At 37.2% G+C, this 13,886-nt stretch overlaps 1 protein-coding gene across 1 annotated transcript in view; it reads left to right on the forward strand.

The window, feature by feature from the left end:
- The first annotated feature begins 5,944 nt into the window (after positions 1–5,944).
- ASXL3 (ASXL transcriptional regulator 3) overlaps positions 5,945–13,886 on the forward strand; it is a 136,546-nt gene continuing 128,604 nt past the window's right edge. Inside the window, exon 1 of the mRNA XM_060119591.1 lies at positions 5,945–6,021. Within this exon, the coding sequence (XP_059975574.1) occupies positions 5,966–6,021 (56 nt within the window). The 5' untranslated portion in view covers positions 5,945–5,965. The remainder of the gene's footprint in view (positions 6,022–13,886) is intronic.

Consider the following 13,886-nt stretch of genomic DNA (forward strand, 5'->3'; position numbering starts at 1 on the left):
TTTGCAGTCGAGTAAGTAAGCTCAGAAAATTTTCTTCAGGGCCTGAAGGACCAAGACTTCAACCATTAGATGAACACTGGTCTAATGTGTTTATCTTAGGGATACTGGAAATGACTTTTCTGAGTCAGCCTGAGTAAGCTTTAAAATGTTTGATACATAGTATTCCTGGACCAGAAAAATGCTGAAAGGATGAACCTAAAACAGAAAAATACATTCTTAACATGGCCTGTGTCCTCAGTGATTTAGCAAATATCTCTTTCCTTCTCTTAACTATGTTGCTATCCTTGTCTGCAGGTTTCTTTTTCTCCTCCTACTGGGGCATGTAGAAGTCTGGGAGAAGAGGTTTCTGGGACAAGAGTCTGTCTTGCCTCAAAGTTCTATGAATCTAAATGTCTTTGAGATAGGCTCTGATATAGTTAGTCACATTAGCAAAGAAGATGACATCCAGTGGTGTGTTTGCCAGTTCTGCACATGTGTTCATATCCTCTGAAATGTACAAGCGAATCCATTGCTAGGGAGGCCACTGATGGTGTGTGTGCTTTGTGTCCTTAGCCATGGAAATTCCGCTTTTGGGAGAGCAGTGCTGAATTTGCAACCTGTTGGGAGTAAAAATGCGGAAGAAAGAAGATAGTTGAGAATTGCGAGGCCTTTAGTGCATGAGAACGAAGCATGAGAGATATATAAGACACAACTCAGGGAGACAGAGTCAAGTGGAATCACAAATATAGCTCTAACACGGCGGAACAATTTGTTTCACAAAGAAAGAAAGGGCATTTTATGTAAAGATTGAACACTGTGACAGACTCTGATTTGTATAGAAGAGACAGTGATATCTGGCCAATGGTTTCTGATTACAGCCTTTTCTTGGCAGTGCGAGCTCTAATAATTCTAGCTACAGATTTTCTTAGGGAAACAGCAGTTTTAAGAGCCTGTTTTTGAGGAAATAAATTATAAAGCATTTCCATTTTCAGCAAAAAATTTTTTGAAAGGGACTAAAAAAGATCACTTTTTTAGCCAAAGTAAATAATGTAGGAGAAAGAAAACAGAGCTATTAGAAAGGAGAAACAATTCACGGTATTTGTGGAAAATATGATCCTGTACTTCTATACTATTAGAACTATTATGAATTCAATTAGCTGTTCATATAGATAATAATTATCACAGTTCAATGGCTTTTGTATGTATTAGTGATAAAATGTGAGGATAATTTATAAAAAAAGTGTATTCATAGTTGCAACCCAAAATATAAAACACTTAATAAAAAGCTTATTACAGCTTATAAAAGAAAACTTTAACACATGGAACAATGTGTGTACATTTCCTAAAAATTTAATTAGATGTCTCGTTTAGTTCCTATCTAAATTTCATCTGGAAATATAAAGAAGTGAACAATGAAAAATTTAAGAAGGAGTAATGAGAGCTGTGTCCTATCCAGATAGTGAAGTGTATTGTAATATTACAGCAATTTAAACAGGGTGGTGCTGGCACAGGAATTGATTGAAAATCAAGGGAGCATAGCAGGACCCCTGGATGAGCCCCAAGGATAGTGGTTTGCAGTTTATTTCAGAGGCCCTGAAAATTCCCAGAAGTGCCTTCAGCCATTAGAGGAAGTAAGTTCTGGGGGCTCTGAGCCCTCTCATCTCTACCTCAGCAGCAGCTCTGCTTTTATGCATTTTATATACTGGGTTCCCACATTTATATATTGGTTTCACATCCAAAAGAGTTTTCATTGCCCTAATATTAATGTATGCCAGAGGATGCCTCACTAACCATGACCGGCTTATGAAACAAATTATGTTGGGGAATCTTGACTTAACATTAATAGGAGGTGAGAGCTTAAGTTAGTTCTTCACCTGGGTACAAAAAGATACATTCCAGATGAATTAAAAAATGAAAACATAAAATACCGGCAAGAAACATTTGCAGATATTTACATGCTCTTTGGATAAAAGGAACTTCTAAATATGAGAGCAGGTGAAGTCACGATAGAAAAGTCTGAGGAGTAGTTCATGTGAAAATAGAAAACTTTATGTATCTCCCTAAATATCCAAAAAATAACCAACAAAAGGAATAAAAATCTGTTATTAACATGCACAACAGTGAATATGTCTTACTGTATAAATAGCTTTTTACACATTAATGAGAAAGACAGAAATATCCCATGTCATATCCCATATGATATTCATTTGAAATAAAGTTTTTGTTCTCCTTAGTATTTACAAAAATATAATTAGAGTAACAATGAATTGCAACTTCTTTGTCCTACTAGGTTTGCAAATATTGCTAAAAAGATAAGATTTAATACTGGCATATTTGTGGAGAGAGAGGCAGATTCATTTCTGCTTGGTGAGAGTATAAATTGTTAAAATATTTCTGGACACAGTTGACAGTGTATCAAGAGACATGACAGAGCTCACATCCTTTTGACCCAATAATATTCTAAGAACTTTACATTCAATATATTCTTTGGAAATTTATTTTTATTAATGAAGTTTTAAAACAACATAAATGCCTATCTTCAGTTAAGTGTTAATTATGATGCCCACTTTGAAGAATTTAAATTACATGAAGAAAAGCAAGACAGCTAACTATGCATACATGTACTTTATATAATTATAATTATATTTTAAAAGTATGTATGAATAGAAAAAACCTAGAAGGAAAACACAGATATTAGCAGGGGTTAATATTCTTGGTTGTAAGCTTATGAGTGCATTTTGTTTTCTATAATATAGGTATGAGTTTGCATTTTTCCAGTTCTTACAACCAGAAAACAAGATGATTTTATTAATAAATAATTATTATCCATGGCAGACTTGGAAATTGGATTTCCTATTTTGTTACAATTGAATCATTATTGACCAAGTCAGTTTGAACCTGTTTTGATTATCCGAAATATTAATTGACCCTCTTTCTAGAAAAAGCTTATTATGATACATGACCTTAAAAATTGTGGATAACCCTACTCCCTTCCCTGCTCTATTGCATCCTTGACCCCTGTTTCTAAAGAGGTAGGTACAAGGTGGAAAACAATTGGAAGAACACGTTAAATTCAAAATAAGTGTTACATAACCAGGAAGACATATTCAAATACTGGTTGTATTTGAAAATGTCAAGAAAGATAATCCAGGGAGTATGATTTTGCAGGACGTATGAAACCGTTAACACCTCATAGCCAAGACATCAATCGTTGGGGCGTGGGCAGTTCCTCAGTTTAACATTTGGGGCTGTAGTTTCACTCTGACTGTGGCTTCTTCCCACCGTCCTGTTGGAGTATGGCTGCCTGTGAGTCTGATCCATGTCTCTGCCATGTGTCATATTATTTTGATGCTATCCATGTTTTGTTCTGTGAAAGTAATCTTTCTATCTTTTGTTCTCTAAATGTTCCCACAGCTAGTTCAGTGAAGCTTGTTCACATCCAGGACCCTCTTCTTCTCTGTCCCCTTTCTCTGTCTTGCAGGAACTGAGGGTGGCTTCTGGTGTTTGTGTGGCTTCATCATTTCCTTCCTGCCTCTCATCCACTTCACGATGTAATTCTTGGCACTTTTACTTCCTTTGTAGAGTAGGATGTGATGTCATAGAGAAGGGGACAGGGCTATCCAAATTCTCTCAATTTCTGGGAGGAGCTGCCCAGGTGTGCTGAGGGGCCTGTACTCAGGAAGAGAAACAGGGAATCCTCCACAGTGAGTAACCCCACTTTCGAGTGTGCCCAACTTTCCATTAAAGCGTTACCCAGTACACTGGAGTTTCCTCTTCGGCCCTTTCTAGATTTAATCAGTTTGCCTTTTGGACATTCCCAGTTCAGCTCAATTTTCCTCCTTTCTCTCCCTTCTCCTCTGTGTCCCTCTTTCTGCCATCCCATGCCTCTCCCCGCCAGTTTCCCTCTTCCTTGCTTGCTTACTTGTGTATGTCTGTGTCTGTTGACCTTCTGCCCATATCTTCTGTGAGAGACCATTAGTGTCCCCAGCGTTGCCTATCATTTGGGATGATACCCACCCTGTATATAGTCCATGTGACCACAGCATCTCCTTTCAGTAATTCGTAAGTATGCACTGTTCTACTTACAGTTCTTCTTATTTTAAAAATTCTGTCGGCTATTTCATTTTCATGTCTGTATCTTTCCTGCCTTTCTTTGTGACCTAATCTTTTCCCCTTTACAGCTCTATTATGCAGTTTCCTTCTTGCCTTTTTTTTTTTTTTTTTTTTTTGTGGTATGCGCGCCTCTCACTGCTGTGGCCTCCCGCGCTGCGGAGCACAGGCTCCGGATGCGCAGGCTCCGGATGCGCAGGCCCAGCGGCCATGGCTCACGGGCCCAGCCGCTCCGCGGTATATGGGATCCTCCAAGACCGGGGCACGAACCCGTATCCCCTGCATCGGCAGGCGGACTCTCAACCACTGCGCCACCAGGGAGGCCCTCTTGCCTTTTTTTTAACCAATATTTTTACCCTTTAGTCCTCTTCCTATACAGCTATGCCTATGTGTCTTCCCCCCTTGACCATTCAGCTCTCTAAAGCATTCTCTGTGAGGACAGTTTTCCTTCTTTCCTACTGACATACTTGTTGCTACACTCTCTTTCCAGCGTAGCTCATATTTCGCTATTCTTTAAAGATTTACCAACTGCAACTAAGAGACTGATCCAGACTAGGAAAAATGGGGAAATTTCCTGGGAACTAGAAAGGGGAGAACAGGAAAGTGGCCCTAATGGTGAGGTAGGGCAGGCTGTGTATGTAACTCAATGGAGAGCCTTGAGGAGCAGGACCTTTGCTAGTGACCTAGCTGAAATTTAGCCATTGATCGTAGAAGAGATCACAGAGCTCTTTTGAACATATTTGGAAGCCTTTTTAATTTTTAGTTTTTAGAGTGACCCTGTTAATTCTTAATAATTATGAGAATTCTGGTGTAATATTCATAATAATCATAAATTAGGACTCTAGAATTATTAAGTTGCATGGGGCCATGACTTGTGCAGAAGCTCCTGTACAGAAAATTTAAGTAGGTGTCATCTACCCTTGGAGGAAGTCATTGTGAAGATGTGTGTGCACTTGTTTCTTGTACCCAGAGGTGGTCCTGTAGACCTTGTTGGTGAGCAGTGTGGGCACCGTTGTTTACGGATTTCACTACATGTAAAGTCCCTGGGTAAATAAAAGGGTCTTGCTTTCCAGGGCTGATGGTCTAATGCCTGTGGAAATAATTAACTATGTCCCATATATTCCCCATACTTTGTTTTAAAAAGTTCACTTCCACTCAAAAATAAGTAGGACAGAATGGGAGAGAAAGAGAATAGGACTCAGTTCATAAAGCTGAGATGGGCTGAATGGGAAGAGGAAGGGATTTACTTGAAATGAATTGGAAAAGGCAAAAGAAAGGAAACTGAGCTGAACTGGAAAAAACACTGTAATGAGATACTTGGGTTTCTGTATGCTTTTTTTCCATTTTGGCCATGAAGTGTTTTTATTTATTTTATTAATATAAGAGAAGTTGCTCAAAATATGAATCCAGTGAGGTTATTTCTGACCAGCACTTTGTTCTCTGCTCTTGGTGGTATTCAGGCTCATGTTTCCAAGGTCTTAGAAATTTAAGAAACATTTTAACAGCCTGAAAACATGACTTTAACCATAAAATGTCAGCAATTTTTAATAAAGGAAATTATATACATTTATTAACTTGGTGTTTTTAGGTTTCACATTTCTTTTTTTGGTGTGTATGCGTTTGTGACATTTTTGCAGAATGACCCCTATATGTTGCAGAAATTGCCATAGATGTCCAGAAAAAAAATTATGTTCTCACTTTGGACACCTGATCTGTGTGATGGAACCTAATTTTGGCATAACAGCCTTTTTAAAATTTTAAGGAAACATTGCATGATTCACACACATTTTCATCTTGTATGTTTCTATGCAGTAATCTAGGAATCTTATGCTTATTTTTATTTTTTTAGGCACTAGAAAAACACCCCAACTCACCAATGACAGCAAAGCAGATATTGGAAGTCATTCAGAAAGAAGGGTTAAAAGAAACAAGGTCAGTATTCATATTTACATTTTTTGTTTTCATTGATTAATAATTGCTACTGATTGCGAAGTAATAGGGGTATCTAGATTTTGATGTTGTAGATGATTGTGAATTAAGTAACTACCTGCAGATTCTTTTGTGACTACCAAATATTTGGGTGACCCAAGATTTCCTTGGAACTACCTGTTTGCTTAATAAATTAGACAGATTGATACAGAGTGTACTTCATGAACAAAGAGCAGCACTGTGTGAATTAGCCTCTAATTGGAGTTACTCATCTTTCTCTTTCTTGTAAGAGGAGACTTTCGTTTCTGAAAGTGAGTAGTGAAAGAGAAACTTTTTTACAGTCTTAATAGATAGATCCCAAGATATAAGATGAGCTCACTCTGATAAAATTCAAAGTGCCAACGAATATGGTTGAAAATTTAGTCCTCGTATTTAGAATTACTCTACTTGGAGCATCATTAATCAATTATTGAGTCTTTAAAAAATAACAATTTTTTTGAGATAGTCATATACCATAAAATTTGCCCTTTGAAAATGTACAATTCGTTGGTTTTCAGTATATTCACAAAGCTGTGCAGTCATTACTGCTATCTAATTTTAGAACATTTTCATCACCCTGAGATGGAACTCCATACCCCTTAGCAGTCACTCCCAATTCCCTATTCCCTCCAGCCCCTGGCAACCAGTAATGTACTTTTTATGTCTGTGGTTTTGCCTATTCTGGACATTTCATATAATTGGAGTTATACGCTATGTAGCCTTTTGTGACTGGCTTCTTTCATTTAGCATCATGTTTTCAAGGTCCATCCATGTGGTAGCATGAATCAGTACTTCATTTCTTTTTGTTGCCAAATAATATTTTATTGTATGGATATACTATATTTTATCTATGAGGATTATTTTTATTTAGTGATGAATTTTACAGTTTTGGCTTTATCCAGCAGTTTAGGGTCATATAAATGATATTACTCAAGGAGGAAAAAAAGTTTGTTACAGGGTAAAATAACCATAAGGCTGTCACATGTGTATCTACTCATCCTTGTTACATAGAGTGAATTTTTTTAATTGTATGAAGTTGTCTACCTGTAAGCCATTGAGAAGGCAGTGGTCTCAGCTTGGTGAAAATTAAATCTGCTGAGTTACCTTTTGAATCTGATCTTGAGATAGAACCTGCTGAGAGAAATCAATGTCCTCCCGAGGCCAACTTTTCCTAAAAAATTGGTATTACCTGTAACTCCCATTACTGTAACATGTGAATCACATCAGCTTCTAGCTGTTTAAAATGCATCTCTTGCAAGTTTAATCCATGAACATCACAATTTAGTGGGGTAGAGGATACCTAGGCTCAATTTTTCATCTCTGTTTTGGAGGCTTTTTCTGCCTGTTCTGAAGAAAGAGCCTGAGCTAATGTAACTACCCTGTTTGCAATAATTGTTCCTCCACAACGTGGAGGTAACACTGCGGAGGGAAGTTGCTGACAGAGCCTAAGCGCTATTCAAGGGGATCCTTGCTTCTAAGCCAGACGTCAGTGTGAGGAGGTAGGGAACAAAATGGGGACACCTGGAAATTAATTTTCCCCTTACTGCCTGTCAGAAACCCTGAAAATATTTATGCCATTTAGAAAGCACTGGACATGTTTGTGCTACAGCCAAAAGAAAAAAAATGGGGTAAAAATCTAGAGATCTCAGCTCCTGTCAGATGTGGGCTCTGAGCCAGAGGAACCCGAGAATGCAGGCATAAAAAGCTTCTCCTATAAGCAGACATTTGAAATTTGTTCATCATGATATTCTTCTCCAGAGGAGTGACTAGGCCACTATCAGCTATTATGTACCTTGAGATATAAATCCCCTGTACCATGGCCATGAACAGCATCTTAATTACACTTATCATTGTAACAACATTTTTCGTATTTTTTTCAAGATGCTGGTCTTCCCAGAATGGTATATTAAAGGGCTCTAAGTATATGTTAACAAACAAAACACAAAGCAGCTTCTTTAAAGAGTAAGAACATTGAAAAGGAAAACATACCCTATTCCTCTAAATACAACCCTCCCTCTTCATCCCCTCCCCCATTATTGTGTCCTTCTGTGAATAAAAAAAAAAAAATTTGTTGTTACAAGTACTGATGAACCCGTATTGGACTATTGAAAGTACCTGCAAGGAATTCACAAGTTGAATAGGAAAGGGACCAGGCAAAGAAAGAGACCATAGTTCTATTTTAAGTTCTACTCTGTAAAATCAGCTCTGTGCAAGGGCTCCAGAATATGCATTTTATGTTCTCATTTCTTTCTGTTTCTTTGAATTCTCCCTCCTGTCAGTTGTGACAGTTACTTATGGCTGGTATATCTGTGACTACTCTCCCCTTGTTGTCTAGTTTGCTTATTAGACTCATCTCTAAAATGAAAATAGTGGGAGGGTGGGATAAATTGGGAGATTGGGATTGACGTATATACACTAGTATGTATAAAATAGATAACTAATAAGAACCTGCTGTATAGCACAGGGAATTCCACTTCACTGTACAGTAGAAACTAACACAACATTGTAACATAACTGTACCCCAATAAAAAAATAAGTAAAAAATAAAAGTAGTATGTAGATTCTGAGTGAGTTTCAGCTTTCCTACCTGTTGTGTATATTGCTTTAGGGAGCAGATTCTGACATTTATTTTGCCTACTTAATGTACTCTTTTGCTACCTTCCAAATTCTTAAATGTTTTCCAAGTATTTATGGTAGCTGAGTAAATTAAGTGTAACTGTATCTATTTTTCTTAAGTAAAGTTACATTTAGAAAGTCCATCATCATAAGGTCAAACATAGCTGTTTCATTTCTAGATGTTTATTAATGATGTGTTTTTCAAGATGTGCAGGCTTTCAGATATGCCTGATTAACTGTAGGGGAGTGACGTGTGAAAGTTACTGATGTGTCCATAACCTTCCAGTGGTCTCTATGAACGAGAGGTCACGTTAGTGGCCCTCCTCCAAACAGTCCACCACTGCGCCTGGCATTTCTGGAAAAGAGAAGATTGGCCCCTTATCCATCATCATTCCAATGCCATTTGTTTTAAAATAACACCATTTGTTTCAGATACTGGGTTGGGGGCGTGCTGGTGGCCCTTCATTCTGTGTGTCAGGCAGATCTCCTTTAACACTGACCTCACTGGACTGTACATTTGTCCTTGTTTGTCTTCCCGCTGGTCTGTGAGCTCCTTAAGGGCAGGGTACCCAACACTCCTGGCACTCAGAAGATGCTCAGTAAATATTTGGTGAGTAAATAATCTTCCTCAAGATGTTAACTTGCTGGTCCTTAGTGATGATTTTGTCTTGCATTTAGAGTTAGAAGCTTCTTTTTAACATTACAAGTTGTATTTTTCATCCTATTTTTAATTGTTTGTTTCAATCAAAAGGAATCTACCAGCTTTGTGGGAATTCCATTAAATAGATGCATGCCGATAGCCTCTGGCAGATTAGCTGTGAACTTGAAGAAGGTTATTGTGCTGTTGCCTGTTTTCATACACTGTAGGTGCCTCTGGCTTAAACTTGTAACTTGCAATAAAAAATAAACCAATAATTTTGGCAAAGCTGATATGAGTATTTGAATGTGTTCAGTATATGTGATATTGTTAATTTATTTGACTGAGATGAAATTCTTGACATTTTATGGTACCTTTTCCTCTTTTCCAGTGACACTTTAAATTGCATAATTTTCATGTAGACAGGATAAAACGAGGACAGCTTTTTATATCATGTTCTGTGTATCTTCTTCAAGTTATTGATGAAATGTATAGTATATGATTAAACTCTATTTGGAAAAGCCAGACTGAAATAAGTACTCTCTGTGTGGTTTACAAAAAGGTATATAGATAAAATAAATTGTCAGAAGGACATATGGTTTTTGTTGGGAAAAAATTAATAATATGAGCATGGCATGATTTCCTAGAAATTGTTTTAATAAAAATATATTTGGTAAGTTTTAATTCCCTTCTGTATAATAAGATAGAAGATATTTGTCAATATAATTTTATTCTGGTCCATCTACATTGTACTTGCTTTACTGATTCTGAGTATTTCCAGGCTTCTGTTACTTTGTGTTTATGAGTTGTCAACGACTGATAAGACACTGCTATTTGGAATGCTTTTCAGATGATCAGAATCTTATAATCAATCAAAGAACCGTGTTGCTTGCATAGAGAGGATAGAAGTGTGCATATTCCAGACTGCGGCTTTTATGGATGGATATTTGATATGCCTGTTTGGACTGCTTGGCTAAACATTCCCACTTCCTCAGGGAGAGAGGGTGCTACTGTAGACTATAGCCTTGTCTGCAGTAATTAAACATATGTCCATAGCAAAGGAGAAGGACTCTGGGGGTTGTCCTAATTCTGCCTTTCTGTTTTTGGTTTGCTTATTCAGAAGTTATAGTTCCTTTACAAAGAGGACTGAGGGAGTTTTGATGCCTGAGGATATGTTTTTCTCTGCTCATGTAATTTTTAAAGTGATGCTTTCAAAGAAATGTGTGCTCTGTTTTAGTGACACACCCGGGGCAGCAAGGTCAAGGAGTGAGGTCTGTAACACTTACCTAGCAAGAGCAGAGCAGCCATTTATCAGTGGGGATAATTTCTTATGTGCCAGGCATTATTATCACAGGATACCTGTTATTAATGTAGCAAGAACTGTGATATAGTTGTCATATTACTTGATAATAGGTAAATTGCTTTCTAATGGAGGTGAGGCAGTCACGAAATAAAGGCCAAAAAATCACAGAGCAATTAAAAAACCCTCTGTTGGGTTGGGGGCAGGGCAATATTTATAAGGTACACTTTTACAATACTATAGATGCCTTACTTTAAAAATAATATATGTTAGATTTCATTGACCATTTATAGAGCAGCAACCTATAATTAAATATCACAGTAGGGACATTTGAAAAGACTTATAAACAATCTCTCTCGTGCTTGGTATTATTCATTGACATATTTTTGATTTTGCAATGTGGAGCATGCACTTGACAACCCAAGATTTTGTAATTATGCCGGTATCAATGAGAACTTTTTATTCCCCCTGTAATTCATAGAATAAATTTGTTTTAAGCTACTGGTCTTAAGGTCTTTCATGATTTCTGTTTTGCAGTCTCTGTCATGATATGCTGAAATTAGGATCTCCACTTTGTACTGTGGTTTATTAAAGATTTTTCTAGGGGGATAAAATGTCAGAAAATTCCATTACCATGTATAGTGACAAACAATAAAATTTCTTGGCATTTCTCTCGGTGAGATTTACGTTTCTAATTAGCACTTTAGGAGATGATTCTTTCTGGCTGCTGAAATGTTTTGTCTAAAGATAAGAAAGAAACACAAATAATTTCAACTGCAAAATCAATTCTTATCTCCAGACTCCATGTTGGCATCGCTTCTTTCATACTGAAACGGTGGTCTCGTTTGTTTGTGTTGGGGCATTTTAGAATTACAGCGTTAACTCATGGTGTCATCCTTGCCATTTGCCAACGTCTAATTTTCTGATTGTGTAAATGGTGTGAGGGATTCATCCTTAGAGAAGGATGAATGAAACGGTGTTGTTAACCAGAATCATAGGGGAATCTGCATGTATTTATGTGTGTATATTAGGTGTGTATACATGAGTGTGTGTAAGCAAGTCTGCATGTACTTATGTGTGTATATTAGGTGTGTATACATGAGTGTGTGTAAGCAAGCCTTTAGAATAATTTATCTCTTAGTTGACATAAACTTTTACTTGTCATTACTCAGATTAGAAATCTCAATCAGGGTCATTCCTAACTCGCTTCTCCCATCCCCCCCCACCCCCATGACCAGTTGGCTCTTGCGTAGTGTTAGTTCTGTGTCCTAACTACATCTTTCTCTGTATCCCTACTCTTTGCCATTTATTCTTTGCACTTAAAAATTTTCAACTAGATTAATGCAGTATCTTCTTATCTGGTCTCTTTAAACCTGGTCTCCCGTTTTTTAAATCTATTTTTTTCTCAAACAAACACTACCCCATTTATAGTAGCATTTTTTAACTGATAGTCCAAAATATCCCAGAGAATATATTGTGCCTAGTAAGCTATGAATCAAAAGCTATTGTCAGTTGTATGTTTGGATATAATTAGAGGAAATCAAGCATGATACTTTTTTCCTAATCACATGGTATGTGAATAAATGCATGATATTCTGATTATGTAGGGTTTATGATGTGAATGGTGAATGCATACATTATACCTTACATTTAGATGAGATTTGGAATTTCTAATCTGGTCATTTTTATATACATTTGGTTCTTCCCCAAATATGTCACTTAAAATGTTGTTTGTTAGTATTATATGCTTTGTTTGTGCATAATTAATTAGTTTTAAATTAAATGGTATAAAACGGATAAAATAAGTATTCATAACTTATACATGGGTATCACTAATTGTTTAAAAAGCAACTGATGTATCATAATTAAACTTTTTTTAAACTTAAAGTTACTTTTTTTTATAGTGACATAGTGATTGAGGTAATTCTTCAGGGGATGATAAGGCGATATATTACTGTGAAAGCATTCTCTGAGTTAGAAAATAATTGTGTGAAATATTACCCTACAAGGTCAGATTTCAGCCCCTCAGCACAACCCTAACCAACCTGGACTTGGGCAACTTGAAAGCCTTTGTAGTCAAGCATCTGATGTTGGGGCCACAGTTGACTACAGCTGACCCTTGAACAACTTGGGATTTTGAAATTTGTGGGTCCACTTATACACGAATATTTTTCAATAGTAAATCCTACAGTACTACACAGTCTGTGGTTGGATGAATCCGCAGACATGGAGGAACCACAAATATGAAAGGCTGACAATAAATTATATGCAAATTAACTCCCATGTTGCTCAGGGGTCAACTATACTTGCCTTTTGCTGTGAACTCTCCCCCATAATCTTTTCATAATATGGAAAGTAGAAGTAGAGCCCACGAGTCATTCATGGAACTGTGTTTTGTGTATGTGTGTGTGTGTGTTGCGCGCTCAGCTGGCAGTTTTCACTTTGTTCCATAAAAGGACTGCCGAATGGGGAGGGAGCACTTTTCAGGTAGAATGCCTCAAACTAATGTATGAAATTTGCAACAGGACTCCTCTTGGTTCCCAGGTTGAAGTTATAATAACAGCGATTGGTTAGTCTGCTCAGGCTGCCATAACAAATCATCATACACTGGGCGGCTTAAACACCAGAAGTATATGTTCTCACATTTCTCTCTAGTTCTGGAGGCTAGAAATCCTAGATCAGTGTCCGGCAGGATAGGTTTCTGCTGTGGCCTCTCTTCCTTGCTTGCAGACAGCCACCTTCTCACTGTGTCCTCGTATGGGCTTTCCTGGGTGTTTATGTGCAGAGAGAGAGAGAAAGCTCTTCAGTGTCTCTTTTTGTGAGGATACTGCACCTATCAGATCAAGCCTCCATCCTTAGGACTTCTTTCAACCTTAATACCTTCCTTAGAGATCCCATCTCCTAATATAGCCACACTAGGGCTTCAACATAAGACTTGGGGTGGGGGAGACACAAAAATTCAGTCTACAACAGTGATTCAGAATTTGGAACTTTATTTTTTTAAAAAAGAATTCGGAACTTTACATTTCCAGAGTTCGTGGCATACCATAGAATTTTTCTAGAATTTTGAGTATCTGATTCAACTTAGAAGGTATTCATAACAATATGCTTAACACTGTACTGTGCTTCTGTTTTTACATACTCCTCATATGTGTTTTCATATATTATTCCTAACATATAAACCGATAGAATACTTGGCTTATGTTTCGTGTCCAAATATAATGTGTAGAGTCACATAACATAAATTGATTTGGATTTTATTTGAAGGCTTTGGTA

Source organism: Mesoplodon densirostris, chromosome 15 (genome assembly GCF_025265405.1).
Source record: "Mesoplodon densirostris isolate mMesDen1 chromosome 15, mMesDen1 primary haplotype, whole genome shotgun sequence".
Taxonomy (NCBI): domain Eukaryota; kingdom Metazoa; phylum Chordata; class Mammalia; order Artiodactyla; family Ziphiidae; genus Mesoplodon; species Mesoplodon densirostris.